A 14657-nucleotide genomic window follows, 5' to 3' on the forward strand; every position below is an offset into this window, starting at 1 on the left:
TTAACAGACATCGCCAAGTTAACAATAGATTTCACACTAAACAAACTGACTCTGAAGTTTGATGTTTTACGTGTATGAAGAAGCGAATTAAAATGATCGAATTGAGGATCCAATATCGAAAATCGAATAGAATCGAGGTCTGGGTGAATCGTTGCAGCTCTAGTAATACATTGTATCTGATAATAAACTGTGTGATAATTGACAGTCTTAACCCAAGTTAATAAAATTAGAATGGGAACAACCAGAAATTTATTCTCCAAACCCTATCTACATTTGTTGGGATATCCTGGTCAGTTTACAATCAAATAGTCATAACTTCAAAATGAGGTCGTTACTGTTGATCACTGGATTGTCTGGTTCAGACTCCTTTATTTACAGACCGCTGCCATATACTTAATATTGCTGAGTGCAGCGTGAAACAACAAACAAACAAACAAAAAAACAAAACAAGACTAAACATATATACAGTGTACTCTGTCAATACCGGTTCGCTGTCGTTACTGTCACTTTAGCATTAACAAGATGTTTGAATAAGAAACAAGGCAGTGTCTGAATGCACATTCATGTTGTTTAAATCAAATAAAATGTCTGAAATCTCTTATTAAATTTCAACTGATCATATATTATCGGCAGAATTAAAATTATAAACTATTTTTCGTGAGTGTTATTGAAAACAACGATTCTTGTTTATGCTTCGCAGCCCGGGTCTACAATAGAGCAAAGAGCAAAGAGCAAAGTAACGATGTTTTAAACATCGAGGAAAACAATAAATTAATTGAAATCAACAATAACATTCATAAAAGTTGTCAAAGCGTACATATAAAATTACTATTTCCATACTTTTTGTGCGATCATGCAATGTAAGTCAAGTCACTGACAAGTTACATCTCGGCTTTCACCGCTTCGTCTTGGCGTTTCCGGACACGATGCTTAATGTGAAAATATATGCATGAAGCATTTTTTGTCATAGGCCATAACCTAGCACGATATGTCCAATACGTTCCATAATTTTACGCATAGGTAGCGATATGTCTCTTCTTAATATGTTCAGAATAGCATTATTTTACCCAAAACCGTATCCATTTCCATAATATGATTGGCTGCTTAGGGTCGCGTGTCTGATTTTGACCAATCACGCGACCCTTATAAGCAGAGTGTAGTGAAAAGCGTCGTTAGAAACCAATCTTTATCCAATAAAATCGCTTCTTACAAATGTGAAAATACCTCTCGCAAAGAGAACAGTGATATTGTTGATGTTCAGAGCTTTTAACGATACCATGCGCCATCAAACGATTCGCCTCTATGTAAGTGACACGTGCCACTCACTAATTAACAAGAAACTGATTGACACTTCCCGCTTCTGAATAATCTCGAGTCAATACCCAGCGAATCAACAAAATGTAAACACTTGCTTGTTTATACAGTCAAACTGCCCACAACATGTATTAATTACTCAGGGTAAGTGTTAAGTACCACTCACTGATTAACAAGATACTGATTAACACTTCACGTTTTCTGAATAATCTCGAGTCACAGCGAATTGTGTTGTTACATCATTTGGACCTAATTGCATCGAAGGGTTACGCTTCGTCTTTCATGTGCCGGTTTTACAGATTCGCTTTCATAACAACTTGTTCGCTGGGACTGAAAAACAATGCCGATAGACAGATGCCGATGTTTACAGAAGTTTCTAAACGATAATAATGTGCATTTCTGCGGGACTGAAACTTTGTGCCGATGTAGACAGAGTGCCGTGTTTACAGAGGCCGGTATTGACAGAGTCCACTGTACATGCATCAGGATCAGCAACGGTTTTGAAGACTGACTGACTCAGTTTAGTTGTACAATCGCTTTTAGCAATATTCCAGCAATATCGCGGTGGGGACACCAGAAATGGGCTTAACACATTGTGCCCATGTGGGGAATCGAACCCGGGTCTTCGGCGTGACAAGCCAACGCTTTAACCACTAGGCTACCCCACCGCCCCTCTGTTTTGAAGAACAGGCACAACAATCTATTGCTACAAAGTCAGTGAGTCTATTTGGTTTTAAAGCCACTCAGGACAGTAATTCAATACAATGAAGGTGTGATATTTTTCTGTGAGTGAGTATGATTCAAACACTGCATTTGGAAAATATTAACACCAGAAATGGGCTTCACAAATTGAACCCACGTGGTGAATCGAGCATGGGTCTTCTGCATGACAAGCAAACACTTTTACCAGAAGTCTACCCCGAGGCATCACTTGATGTGGAAGGCAGGTGATGCAGGTTTAGGATAATCACTACTTAAACCAACAAGCATGGGTATGATTCTTAAAACTAGAAATATAAAGAACCAGAATTCAAACCTATGAGCACAGGTTACTGGCACACTAAGGGAGACAACTCTGCAGCACAAAGACAATCAATACTTAAAACCAACGAGCATGGAAATGAGAATTTTGAAAAGTGATCACATGTATCTGGCGCGATAGGGGCCACAACTCTGCAGCACTGTAGCCTGGACCACGTGTCCCCTCGTTCAAAATGAACCTACTCTATGTACGACGTCCTGAGCATCATTCCCGACACTCTCCGGCATCAGGAAGTCGCACTGGTAGACCTTCTCCGCCATCGTCCGGTGGTCCCTGGCTGCTTCCACTGGATACTGGCAACAGACCAGTGGTTCATTTACATAAGCAACACTCTTGAGGTGACTGACACATACCTTAAAGTCTTACAAGCACAGTTTCAGCAATATCGTGACTACAAAATGTTATGGATAGCATTTACAGTTATACTATTAAAACCTGTTTGTGACTACAAAATGTTATGGATAGCATTTACAGTTATACTATTAAAACCTGTTTGTGACTACAAAATGTTATGGATAGCATTTACAGTTATACTATTAAAACCTGTTTGTGACTACAAAATGTTATGGATAGCATTTACAGTTATACTATTAAAACCTGTTTGTGACTACAAAATGTTATGGATAGCATTTACAGTTATATACTATTAAAACCTGTTTGTGACTACAAAATGTTATGGATAGCATTTACAGTTATACTATTAAAACCTGTTTGTGACTACAAAATGTTATGGATAGCATTTACAGTTATACTATTAAAACCTGTTTGTGACTACAAAATGTTATGGATAGCATTTACAGTTATGGATTATACTATTAAAACCTGTTTGTGACTACAAAATGTTATGGATAGCATTTACAGTTATACTATTAAAATGTGACTACAAAATGTTATGGATAGCATTTACAGTTATACTATTAAAACCTGTTTGTGACTACAAAATGTTATGGATAGCATTTACAGTTATACTATTAAAACCTGTTTGTGACTACAAAATGTTATGGATAGCATTTACAGTTATACTATTAAAACCTGTTTGTGACTACAAAATGTTATGGATAGCATTTACAGTTATACTATTAAAAACCTGTTTGTGACTACAAAATGTTATGGATAGCATTTACAGTTATACTATTAAAACCTGTTTGTGACTACAAAATGTTATGGATAGCATTTACAGTTATACTAATTAAAACCTGTTTGTGACTACAAAATGTTATGGATAGCATTTACAGTTATACTATTAAAACCTGTTTGTGACTACAAAATGTTATATGGATAGCATTTACAGTTATACTATTAAAACCTGTTTGTGACTACAAAATGTTATGGATAGCATTTACAGTTATACTATTAAAACCTGTTTGTGACTACAAAATGTTATGGATAGCATTTACAGTTATACTATTAAAACCTGTTTGTGACTACAAAATGTTATGGATAGCATTTACAGTTATACTATTAAAAACCTGTTTGTGACTACAAAATGTTATGGATAGCATTTACAGTTATACTATTAAAACCTGTTTGTGACTACAAAATGTTATGGATAGCATTTACAGTTATACTATAAAAACCTGTTTGTGACTACAAAATGTTATGGATAGCATTTACAGTTATACTATTAAAACCTGTTTGTGACTACAAAGATGTTATGGATAGCATTTACAGTTATACTATTAAAACCTGTTTGTGACTACAAAATGTTATGGATAGCATTTTTACAGTTATACTTATTAAAACCTAGCGACACGGTTGCCACTATTAAACCCTGTCTTTGACTACAAAATGTTATGGATAGCATTTACAGTTATACTATTAAAAACCTGTTTGTGACTACTAAAATGTTATGGATAGCATTTACAGTTATACTAATAAAACCTGTTTGTGACTACAAAATGTTATGGATAGCATTTACAGTTATACTATTAAAAAACCTGTTTGTGACTACAAAATGTTATGGATAGCATTTACAGTTATACTATTAAAACCTGTTTGTGACTACAAAATGTTATGGATAGCATTTACAGTTATACTATTAAAACCTGTTTGTGACTACAAAATGTTATGGATAGCATTTACAGTTATACTATTAAAACCTGTTTGTGACTACAAAATGTTATGGATAGCATTTTACAGTTATACTATTAAAACCTGTTTGTGACTACAAAAAATGTTATGGATAGCATTTACAGTTATACTATTAAAACCTGTTTGTGACTACAAAATGTTATGGATAGCATTTACAGTTATACTATTAAAACCTGTTTGTGACTACAAAATGTTATGGATAGCATTTACAGTTATACTATTAAAACCTGTTTGTGACTACAAAATGTTATGGATAGCATTTACAGTTATACTATTAAAACCTGTTTGTGACTACAAAATGTTATGGATAGCATTTACAGTTATACTATTAAAACCTGTGTTTGTGACTACAAAATGTTATGGATACAAAAGCATTTACAGTTTATACTATTAAAACCTGTTTGTGACTACAAAATGTTATGGATAGCATTTACAGTTATACTATTAAAACCTGTTTGTGACTACAAAATGTTATGGATAGCATTTACAGTTATACTATTAAAACCTGTTTGTGACTACAAAAATGTTATGGATAGCATTTACAGTTATACTATTAAAACCTGTTTGTGACTACAAAATGTTATGGATAGCATTTACAGTTATACTATTAAAACCTGTTTGTGACTACAAAATGTTATGGATAGCATTTACAGTTATACTATTAAAACCTGTTTGTGACTACAAAATGTTATGGATAGCATTTACAGTTATACTATTAAAACCTGTTTGTGACTACAAAATGTTATGGATAGCATTTACAGTTATACTATTAAAAACCTGTTTTGTGACTACAAAATGTTATGGATAGCATTTACAGTTATACTATTAAAACCTGTTTGTGACTCACAAAATGTTATGGATAGCATTTACAGTTATACTATTAAAACCTGTTTGTGACTACAAAATGTTATGGATAGCATTTACAGTTATACTATTAAAAACCTGTTTGTGACTACAAAATGTTATGGATAGCATTTACAGTTATACTATTAAAACCTGTTTGTGACTACAAAATGTTATGGATAGCATTTACAGTTATACTATTAAAACCTGTTTGTGACTACAAAATGTTATGGATAGCATTTACAGTTATACTATTAAAACCTGTTTGTGACTACAAAATGTTATGGATAGCATTTACAGTTATACTATTAAAACCTGTTTGTGACTACAAAATGTTATGGATAGCATTTACAGTTATACTATTAAAACCTGTTTGTGACTACAAAATGTTATGGATAGCATTTACAGTTATACTATTAAAACCTGTTTGTGACTACAAAATGTTATGGATAGCAGTTTACAACCTGTTTGTGACTACAAAATGTTATGGATAGCATTTACAGTTATACTATTAAAACCTGTTTGTGACTACAAAATGTTATGGATAGCATTTACAGTTATACTATTAAAACCTGTTTGTGACTACAAAATGTTATGGATAGCATTTACAGTTATACTATTAAAACCTGTTTGTGACTACAAAATGTTATGGATAGCATTTACAGTTATACTATTAAAACCTGTTTGTGACTACTACAAAATGTTATGGATAGCATTTACAGTTATACTATTAAAACCTGTTTGTGACTACAAAATGTTATGGATAGCATTTACAGTTATACTATTAAAACCTGTTTGTGACTACAAAATGTTATGGATAGCATTTACAGTTATACTATTAAAACCTGTTTGTGACTACAAAATGTTATGGATAGCATTTACAGTTATACTATTAAAACCTGTTTGTGACTACAAAATGTTATGGATAGCATTTACAGTTATACTATTAAAAACCTGTTTGTGACTACAAAATGTTATGGATAGCATTTACAGTTATACTATTAAAACCTGTTTGTGACTACAAAATGTTATGGATAGCATTTACAGTTATACTATTAAAACCTGTTTGTGACTACAAAATGTTATGGATAGCATTTACAGTTATACTATTAAAACCTGTTTGTGACTACAAAATGTTATGGATAGCATTTACAGTTATACTATTAAAACCTGTTTGTGACTACAAAATGTTATGGATAGCATTTACAGTTATACTATTAAAACCTGTTTGTGACTACAAAATGTTATGGATAGCATTTACAGTTATACTATTAAAACCTGTTTGTGACTACAAAATGTTATGGATAGCATTTACAGTTATACTATTAAAACCTGTTTGTGACTACAAAATGTTATGGATAGCATTTACAGTTATACTATTAAAACCTGTTTGTGACTACAAAATGTTATGGATAGCATTTACAGTTATACTATTAAAACCTGTTTGTGACTACAAAATGTTATGGATAGCATTTACAGTTATACTATTAAAACCTGTTTGTGACTACAAAATGTTATGGATAGCATTTACAGTTATACTATTAAAACCTGTTTGTGACTACAAAATGTTATGGATAGCATTTACAGTTATACTATTAAAACCTGTTTGTGACTACAAAATGTTATGGATAGCATTTACAGTTATACTATTAAAACCTGTTTGTGACTACAAAATGTTATGGATAGCATTTACAGTTATACTATTAAAACCTGTTTGTGACTACAAAATGTTATGGATAGCATTTACAGTTATACTATTAAAACCTGTTTGTGACTACAAAATGTTATGGATAGCATTTACAGTTTATACTACCTGTTTGTGACTACAAAAAAACCTGTTTGTGACTACAAAATGTTATGGATAGCATTTACAGTTATACTATTAAAACCTGTTTGTGACTACAAAATGTTATGGATAGCATTTACAGTTATACTATTAAAACCTGTTTGTGACTACAAAATGTTATGGATAGCATTTACAGTTATAGTATTAAAAACCTGTCTGTAAAAGCCAGTAAATGAACAAGAATCATCACAGATTTACATTTAAAATAAAATTGTACCCCAAAAAGGAAATCGCTTTGTATAAGCAAGAAAAAAAACTCTCTATAGGTCACCAACAACAAAAGTTAGGCTACCATGCTGGAGACCATGGGGACCTTTGCATGGTATCCCTTGCAGGAATTACAGTCCCTTCTTGAGTTGGCCATTGTTTATATCTTTAGATCCAAACTATAAATCAGCAAATAATCTACAGTGGTGAAATTGTGAGTGAGTGAGTGAGTGAGTGAGTGAGTGAGTGAGTGAGTGAGTGAGTGAGTGAGGGAGGGAGGGAGGAGGGAGCGGGGCCCCTTTCAGTAATATCCCAGCAATAACACAGCAAAGGTACATAATTCCCCATGGTTCTTGGTATGGTGGCCTAACTTTGGTTGCTGGTGACCTGTAGCCTGCATATCCTAGTTGACAATATCAAATCCTATGTGTAGGTGGGCATGAGTGAGTGAATGAGTGAGTATGGTTTTAAGCCGCTTTCCCAATATTCCAGCGATATCATGGCTGGGGGACACCACAAAATGGCTTCACACACTGTATCCGTGTGGGCAATCGAATCCGGGATTTCGGAGTGACAAGGTAACGTTTTAACCACAGGCTACCCCACCGCCCCAGGTGGGTACGAAGCATTTAGTCAACAGCTACAGAGTTACCTACCTTGCCTGATATCATGACATACATGAGGATCCCCAGCGACCACCAGTCTGCCTGATGTCCGTATGGGTAGGCACTCAACACTTCGGGTGCTGTGGAAGAAAAGGAACAAAACATAAGTACTCATTTAGTATCAACAGGTTTCATAGCGTCATAAGACTTTAACACTGGACACTGTACACCCGTGAAGATCTGGGTTAGAACTGGTCTTCAGCATCCCATGCTTGTCGTAATGAGGGTACGAGATCGGGTGGTCAGGCTCACTGGCATGGTTGACACATCATCGTATGCCAGTTGTGTAAATCAATGATCATGCTGTTGATCACTGGATTGTCTGGTCCAGACTCGATTATTTACAGACCGCCGCCATATAGCTGGAACATTGCTGAGTGCGGCGTTAAAAAAACAACAAACAAACCGGAACACTGTAAACATGTTTTGGGTCAACACTGCTATGAACAATAAACAATGGACAACCTAAGTACTGAAAATTTCATGGTAACTGAATTTTGGACCTCACGGTGAGTGAATGAGTTAAAGAGCATAATGCTGATTTGAATGATATTCTCTTACATCACCAAGCGTCAGCATTTGGTGAAATGTAATATGTTATATATTTGGGATTACAAGTGATGCAACGATCAGAAGTTTACCATGATGGTGGGTGCTGACAAACCTACAAACATAATTAGAATTTACATGGGTTCAAACCCACAATCATAGGTTCCTGGTGTGTCAAAGGGAGGCAACTCTATACAGTGAACTACAGTCCCTCAAATGATCTGGCCACCCATGCATCTGTCTAGACCTGGACCTTGACCTTGACCTTGCAGACTAGGGTTGGGTATTGCCAAAATTTTCTTATTGCGATATATTGTGATATGTGTTGGCGTACTGCAATATGTATTGCAATATATTGTAAAAGTGTAACACATGGGTTAAAGTAATGAAATTACTGTTTCCTTTCTTTTGAAACAATGCCACTGAAGACTTCGCTTTAATTAAAGTTTGAAACTCGAGAAAAAGCGTCTGCAGCTGTGTCACCCAATTTGGTTTGTTTATACCTACAACAAGTGCCGGAACCAATTCTATCTGTTTTATTTATATGGTTTATTTGTCACGCAAACGCAATTATATGACCAATAAACTTATCAAAACTATAAATGTATAATAATATGAAGGAAATACAAATGTTATTAGTATATTTGACTACATCACGAAAATAACCGATCATGATCACGTGATTGCAGACGCCCCTAACTCCTTACTCCTATTGAGCATACAGTATGAAGAATCTCACCCATATATTGCAAAGTTCCACATATCGTCCTCGTCCTGTCTCCTTTCTGAAGCCATTTGGATAGTCCGAAGTCTATCAGCTGTATGTGCCCTGAAACATGCAGCAATGAGATTTGATAAAACCCAGAGATGCACTTGCAAGTGTTTCCAGTGTTGGAGGTATCCTGCCTCTAGTGTGTGAGAGAGTATTGCTTTACGTCGCTTTTAGCACTATTCCAGCAATATCACGGCGGGTGACACCAGAAATGGGCTTCACATATTTGACCCATGTGGGGAATCGAATCCAGATCTTCAGCTTGACGAGCGGATGCTTTAACCAGAAGGCTACCCCACTGCCCATCATTACTGAGAGTAAGTGAGTATGAATTAACACAGGTTTTAGCAGTATTCCAGTAATTTGAGGGCAGGGGTCACCAGAAATGGGCTACACATATTTGATCTATGTGGGAAATTAAACCTGGATCTTTGGTGTGACGAGCAAACGCGTTAACCATTAGGCCACCCCACCGAGCCTAGTCTAGTAGAATTCAAACTATACTACTCTGAAGAAGATAAGACTGACTGACTGAGTTTAGTTTTACGCCGCTTTTAGCAATATTCCAGCAATATCATGGCAGGGGACACCAGAAATGGGCTTCACACATTGTGCCCATGTGGGGAATCGAACCCGGGTCTTTGGCGTGACGAGCCAAAGCTTGAACCACTAGGCTACCCCGCCGCCCTGAAGAAGATAAGAATCATCCGATTTTGTCACGAGACTGTAGTCAATCTGCCTTAACCTTCTTTCAAGTAGTTTACGTAGGTTATGTCCTTTGTTATTCTGGACAATAAAACTTATTGTTGGCTCCTGGGTTTGCCATACATGTGGGAACACACTGTCAATATACTGTATGCATGAGTCATGGGCCTTGTCCCACAAAGCAATCAGGATTAGGGCTGCAACGATACGATTCGATTCATCAAAAAACAATTGTTTCCACACAGCGAGAACGTAATTGTTGTTAGTAGATATTGCCAAGTTGACGATGGATTTCATGCTAAAAAGCCAACTCACTTGAACTCTGAGAGTTAAATAAAATCTGATGTTTTTACTTGTATGAAGAATTGAACAAAACATGATCGAATCGAGGGTCCTATATCGAAAATCGAATCGAGGTCTGGGTGGATTGCTGCAGCCCTAATAGCTGATGGATGGGTGGGTGGATGGATGGGCGTTTGGGTGAGTAAACGAGCGGGCCTGCGAGGGAGTGCGTGCGTTAATGGGTGGGTGAGCCAGCGGCTGAGTGTGACCATGGTTTAACGCTGCCCCTAGCAATACGCTTTAACCATGAGGCTACCCCACTGCTCATTATGGGATTTATGGGATTAATGATCATCCTTGTGTTATGATCACTTTGTGAAATTGTGTCCTCAATGATAAATCTCCAATTACTAATGGCCAAATTCCTACCTTTGGGATCAAACAAGATGTTTTCCATCTGCAAGAAATACAAACACAAGTGGTAAGTGCAGCTCAAAGAATACACTTACAAAATAGATATCATCAGCATGAAAATCAACAGATTCTGCACATTTATTCAATGTAATTTTTATAACAAATGTCCAACCTGTAATTCATTAGTGAAAACCCTCTTAAGAAACACTTTCATAATGAAATATGAATGACATGATCTCACCTTTAAATCCCGAAAAATAACTCCTGAATTATGAAGGTAGTCTGAAAAAGAATGTCCAGTGTGATGAAAAGGACGGTCATGTGGTGATTTGGTGCTATATTCAACATTGATTTACTAGAATGTAATTTTTGGAGTAAAATTGATATTTTATACTTATCCTGACTCATGCTCTTTTTGCTTGTCTTCTTCTTCTTGCGAACATAGTGGAACACTTGTATCTCCTAATTGAAGCTCCCTTCAATTTAAAATCACTAATTAGTATTCACCACGAGTTACCTCCTTTCCCTGGCTGGGAGCAGAGCCACCTCTACCCATGTGCCTCACTCTCTCCTCATATACTGAGCCCAACATTTGAATTTACAGGAAATCCAAAGTGTTATTTGGGGAGGATGGGAGGGCTGACCTCATGAGTCAGGATAAGTATAAAATATCAATTTTACTCCAAAAATTACATATTTTTCCTTATCCTGACTCATGCTCTTACTTGTAGCATCCTCACAGACGGAGGTGGGAATATCTAATACTTTGGATTTTTAATAATTAGTGATTTGAACTGTGATGATTGTAATAACCCTATGGGAACTTCATAAAGGCACTGAACTGATGAATTCCTGCTGCTAACTTATCAGCTGCCATATAAAGGTTATTACCATGTACTTATTATGATAAAGTATATATAACATTAATACAATGCTTAAGACTAATAGACTTAAGCTTGTTAATATGCTAGTATAAACTCCTTAGAGTTTGTTAGCTAAAATACTTTAAGATATAACATAGTACTAAGCTTAAGATATGATTAAACTTAAGCTAATTATATAATAGCAAACTCTTTAGAGTTTGTTAGTTAATATACTTATATGATATAGATATAATGCTGAGCTTAAGATATGAATAAGCTTTAGCTACATATATAATAGCAAAAACTCTGTAGAGTTTGTTAGCTAATATATTTTATAATATGAGTATAGTACTGTGCTTAAGCTATAATTAACTTAAGCTACATATATAATAGCCAAACTCTGTAGAGTTTGTTAGCTAATATATTTTTATAATATGAGTATAGTACTGTGCTTAAGCTATAATTAACTTAAGCTACATATATAATAGCCAAACTCTGTAGAGTTTGTTAGCTAATATATATTTATAATATTAGTATAGTACTGAGCTTAAGATATAATTGCTTAAGCTACATATATATAGCAAAACTCTGTAGGGTTTTGTTAGCTAATATATTTTTACAATATGAGTATAGTAGTGTGCTTAAGATATAATTAACTTAAGCTACATATATAATAGCAAAACTCCGTAGAGTTTGTTAGCTAATATATTTTACAATATGAGTATAGTAGTGTGCTTAAGATATAATGAACTTAAGCTACATATATAATAGCAAGAACTCCGTAGAGTTTGTTAGCTAATATATTTTACAATATGAGTATAGTATTGTGCTTAAGATATTATTAACTTAAGCTACATATATAATAGCCAAAAACTCTGTAGAGTTTATTAGCTAATATGTTTATAGTGTAACCATAGTACTAAGCTTAAGATAAGATTAGACTTAAGCTAAATGTATATAGCAAAATAAACTCCTTAGAGTTTATTAACTAATATACTTTTATGTTAAAACACATAGTACTGAGCTTAAGTTATGATGAAACTTAAGCTATATATATATAATAACAAAACTCCGTCGAGGTTTTGTTAGCTATCTGCTACAACATAATGTAAACATACTGCTTAAGATATGATGAAAACTTAAGCTAATTGTATAATAAGCGAAAACAACCCTTTAGAGTTTGTTAGCTATGATATAAACCTAGTATTGAGCTTATGAAGGAAAACTTAAGCTACATATATAATAGCAAGAACTCCGTTAGAGTTTGTTAGCTAATACATGTTATAATGTAACCATAAAGCTTAAAATATGATGAAACTTAATGAAATATATAATAGCAAAACCCTCTTTTAGAGTTTTGATAGCTAATATACCTATATGATATAAACATAGTACTAAGCTTAAGATATGAATAAGCTTAAGTTACATATATAATAGCTAAAACTCTGTAGAGTTTGTTAGCTAATACATGTTATAATATAACCATATTGCTTAGAAATATGATGATACTTAAGCCAAATAGCAAAAACTCTTTAGAGTTTGTTAGCTAATCTACTTATATGATATAAACATAGTACTAAGCTTAAGATATGAATAAGCTTAAGCTACCTATATAATAGCAAAACTCCTTAGAGTTTGTTAGCCAATATATTTTAATAATATGAGTATAGTACTATGCTTAAGGTATAATTAGCTTAAGTTACCTATATAATAGTAAAACTCCGTAGAGTTTGTTAGCTTAATTAACTTAAGCTATGTATAAAATAGCCAAAAACTCTGTAGAGTTTGTTAGCTAATGCATTTATCATGTAACCATAGTATTACTCTTAAGATATGAATAACTTAAGGTAAATATATATAATAACAAACTCTGTAGAGTTGTTAACTTATATATTGTATGATGTAATAATCATAGTACTGTGATGATAAAAGGAACTTAAGTAAATTATATATAGCATGAAGCTATTTAGTATTGTTATAAGATAAGTAAAATCTGTTAGATTGACTTATCTTCTCGAGAACTGTCAGCTGTTGTCTGCGAGGACCATGGGATCAATTGGTGTATACCTGAGGCGTCCTCGGTGGTGATATCTCTCAGATAATGGTTTGCAACCACCATATCGGTTCAGAAATAAACCCTCCATTATTTCAATCACATTTGTGTAGAACAATTGTAGAAGTTAAGCTATAATATCATGAGTATTAAGCTCATGGAGGGTCGGAATAGGTCCATCCGCATATGCTTGCGTAGTATGACAGTTCTGATCCAAATGGAGATATAGTACATGAGACTTCACTCTGCGTAAGTTGATGATAGAGGAAATAATCTGTTGCATTTTTTCCTCCTGTTTGGTTGGTGGAGATAAATTTACAGTGCTCTTGCTGGCCATCTTGATAGAATCATCGTATCATGGGGTCCAAGTATGTCATCAGGCGTGTTCATAAACCTCACTTGTGAGGTGTTGGAGCACTATATTCATATCCCCAGGTTTGGCGTGAAATTTCCGTTTTATTCTCCAAACAGAAGTTTAGTAGGTTTACTAACCATCTAGTTGTGTTAGTAAAGCTTGATGAAATTCAGCTGTAGTCTGAAGCGCTGTGGATTTAGATCCACTTGTATCTTTCGTCTAGGTAATTAAGCTGCGAAGTCCTTGGCGATGTAGGTGCACAACCAGGTGTGTCTGTCCTCGTTGAACTTTATGTAAAATCGCCTGACTGCCGATCCCTCGTCTTAACTTGACAGGGGAGGTCTCTAACTGAAGAAAGGCAGTCTAATCATGAATGTTCAGGTTAACTGGACTGTAATGAGGCTTGCTCGTTCACTGATATATAGTTGTCACTTGTGGCGTAAGTCTTGAACTGTGAATAGAGATCGACCTCTGTGTAGGTCGTTGTCCCTCATGGTCCAATCAGAACAAGGCATTTTGATTCTGTATAATACCAGCTGTGATGTCACGGTGTAGCGGGAAAAAACCCACCTTGAATAAATTCTTGTCGTCGTTGATATTAGCATAAGCGTCGGTCTTCACCGTAGCTTCCCGAAGTTATCCGGTGACCCACGTGT

The 14657-nt window shown here is 34.8% G+C and overlaps 1 protein-coding gene across 1 annotated transcript in view; it reads right to left on the reverse strand.

Moving 5' to 3' along the window:
• LOC124264345 (ribosomal protein S6 kinase-related protein-like) overlaps window positions 1-14657 on the reverse strand; it is a 33379-nt gene that overhangs the window by 4919 nt on the left and 13803 nt on the right. The window contains exons 6-10 of the mRNA XM_046699101.1: window positions 10972-11012; window positions 10746-10773; window positions 9297-9386; window positions 8000-8088; window positions 2539-2649 (exon numbers count right to left, since the gene is read on the reverse strand). Coding sequence (XP_046555057.1) covers window positions 2539-2649; window positions 8000-8088; window positions 9297-9386; window positions 10746-10773; window positions 10972-11012 — 359 coding nt within the window. The remainder of the gene's footprint in view (window positions 1-2538; window positions 2650-7999; window positions 8089-9296; window positions 9387-10745; window positions 10774-10971; window positions 11013-14657) is intronic.

The sequence above is a fragment of the Haliotis rubra genome, unplaced genomic scaffold, assembly GCF_003918875.1.
Source record: "Haliotis rubra isolate DU_JTF1 unplaced genomic scaffold, ASM391887v1 Scf92, whole genome shotgun sequence".
Classification (NCBI taxonomy): domain Eukaryota; kingdom Metazoa; phylum Mollusca; class Gastropoda; order Lepetellida; family Haliotidae; genus Haliotis; species Haliotis rubra.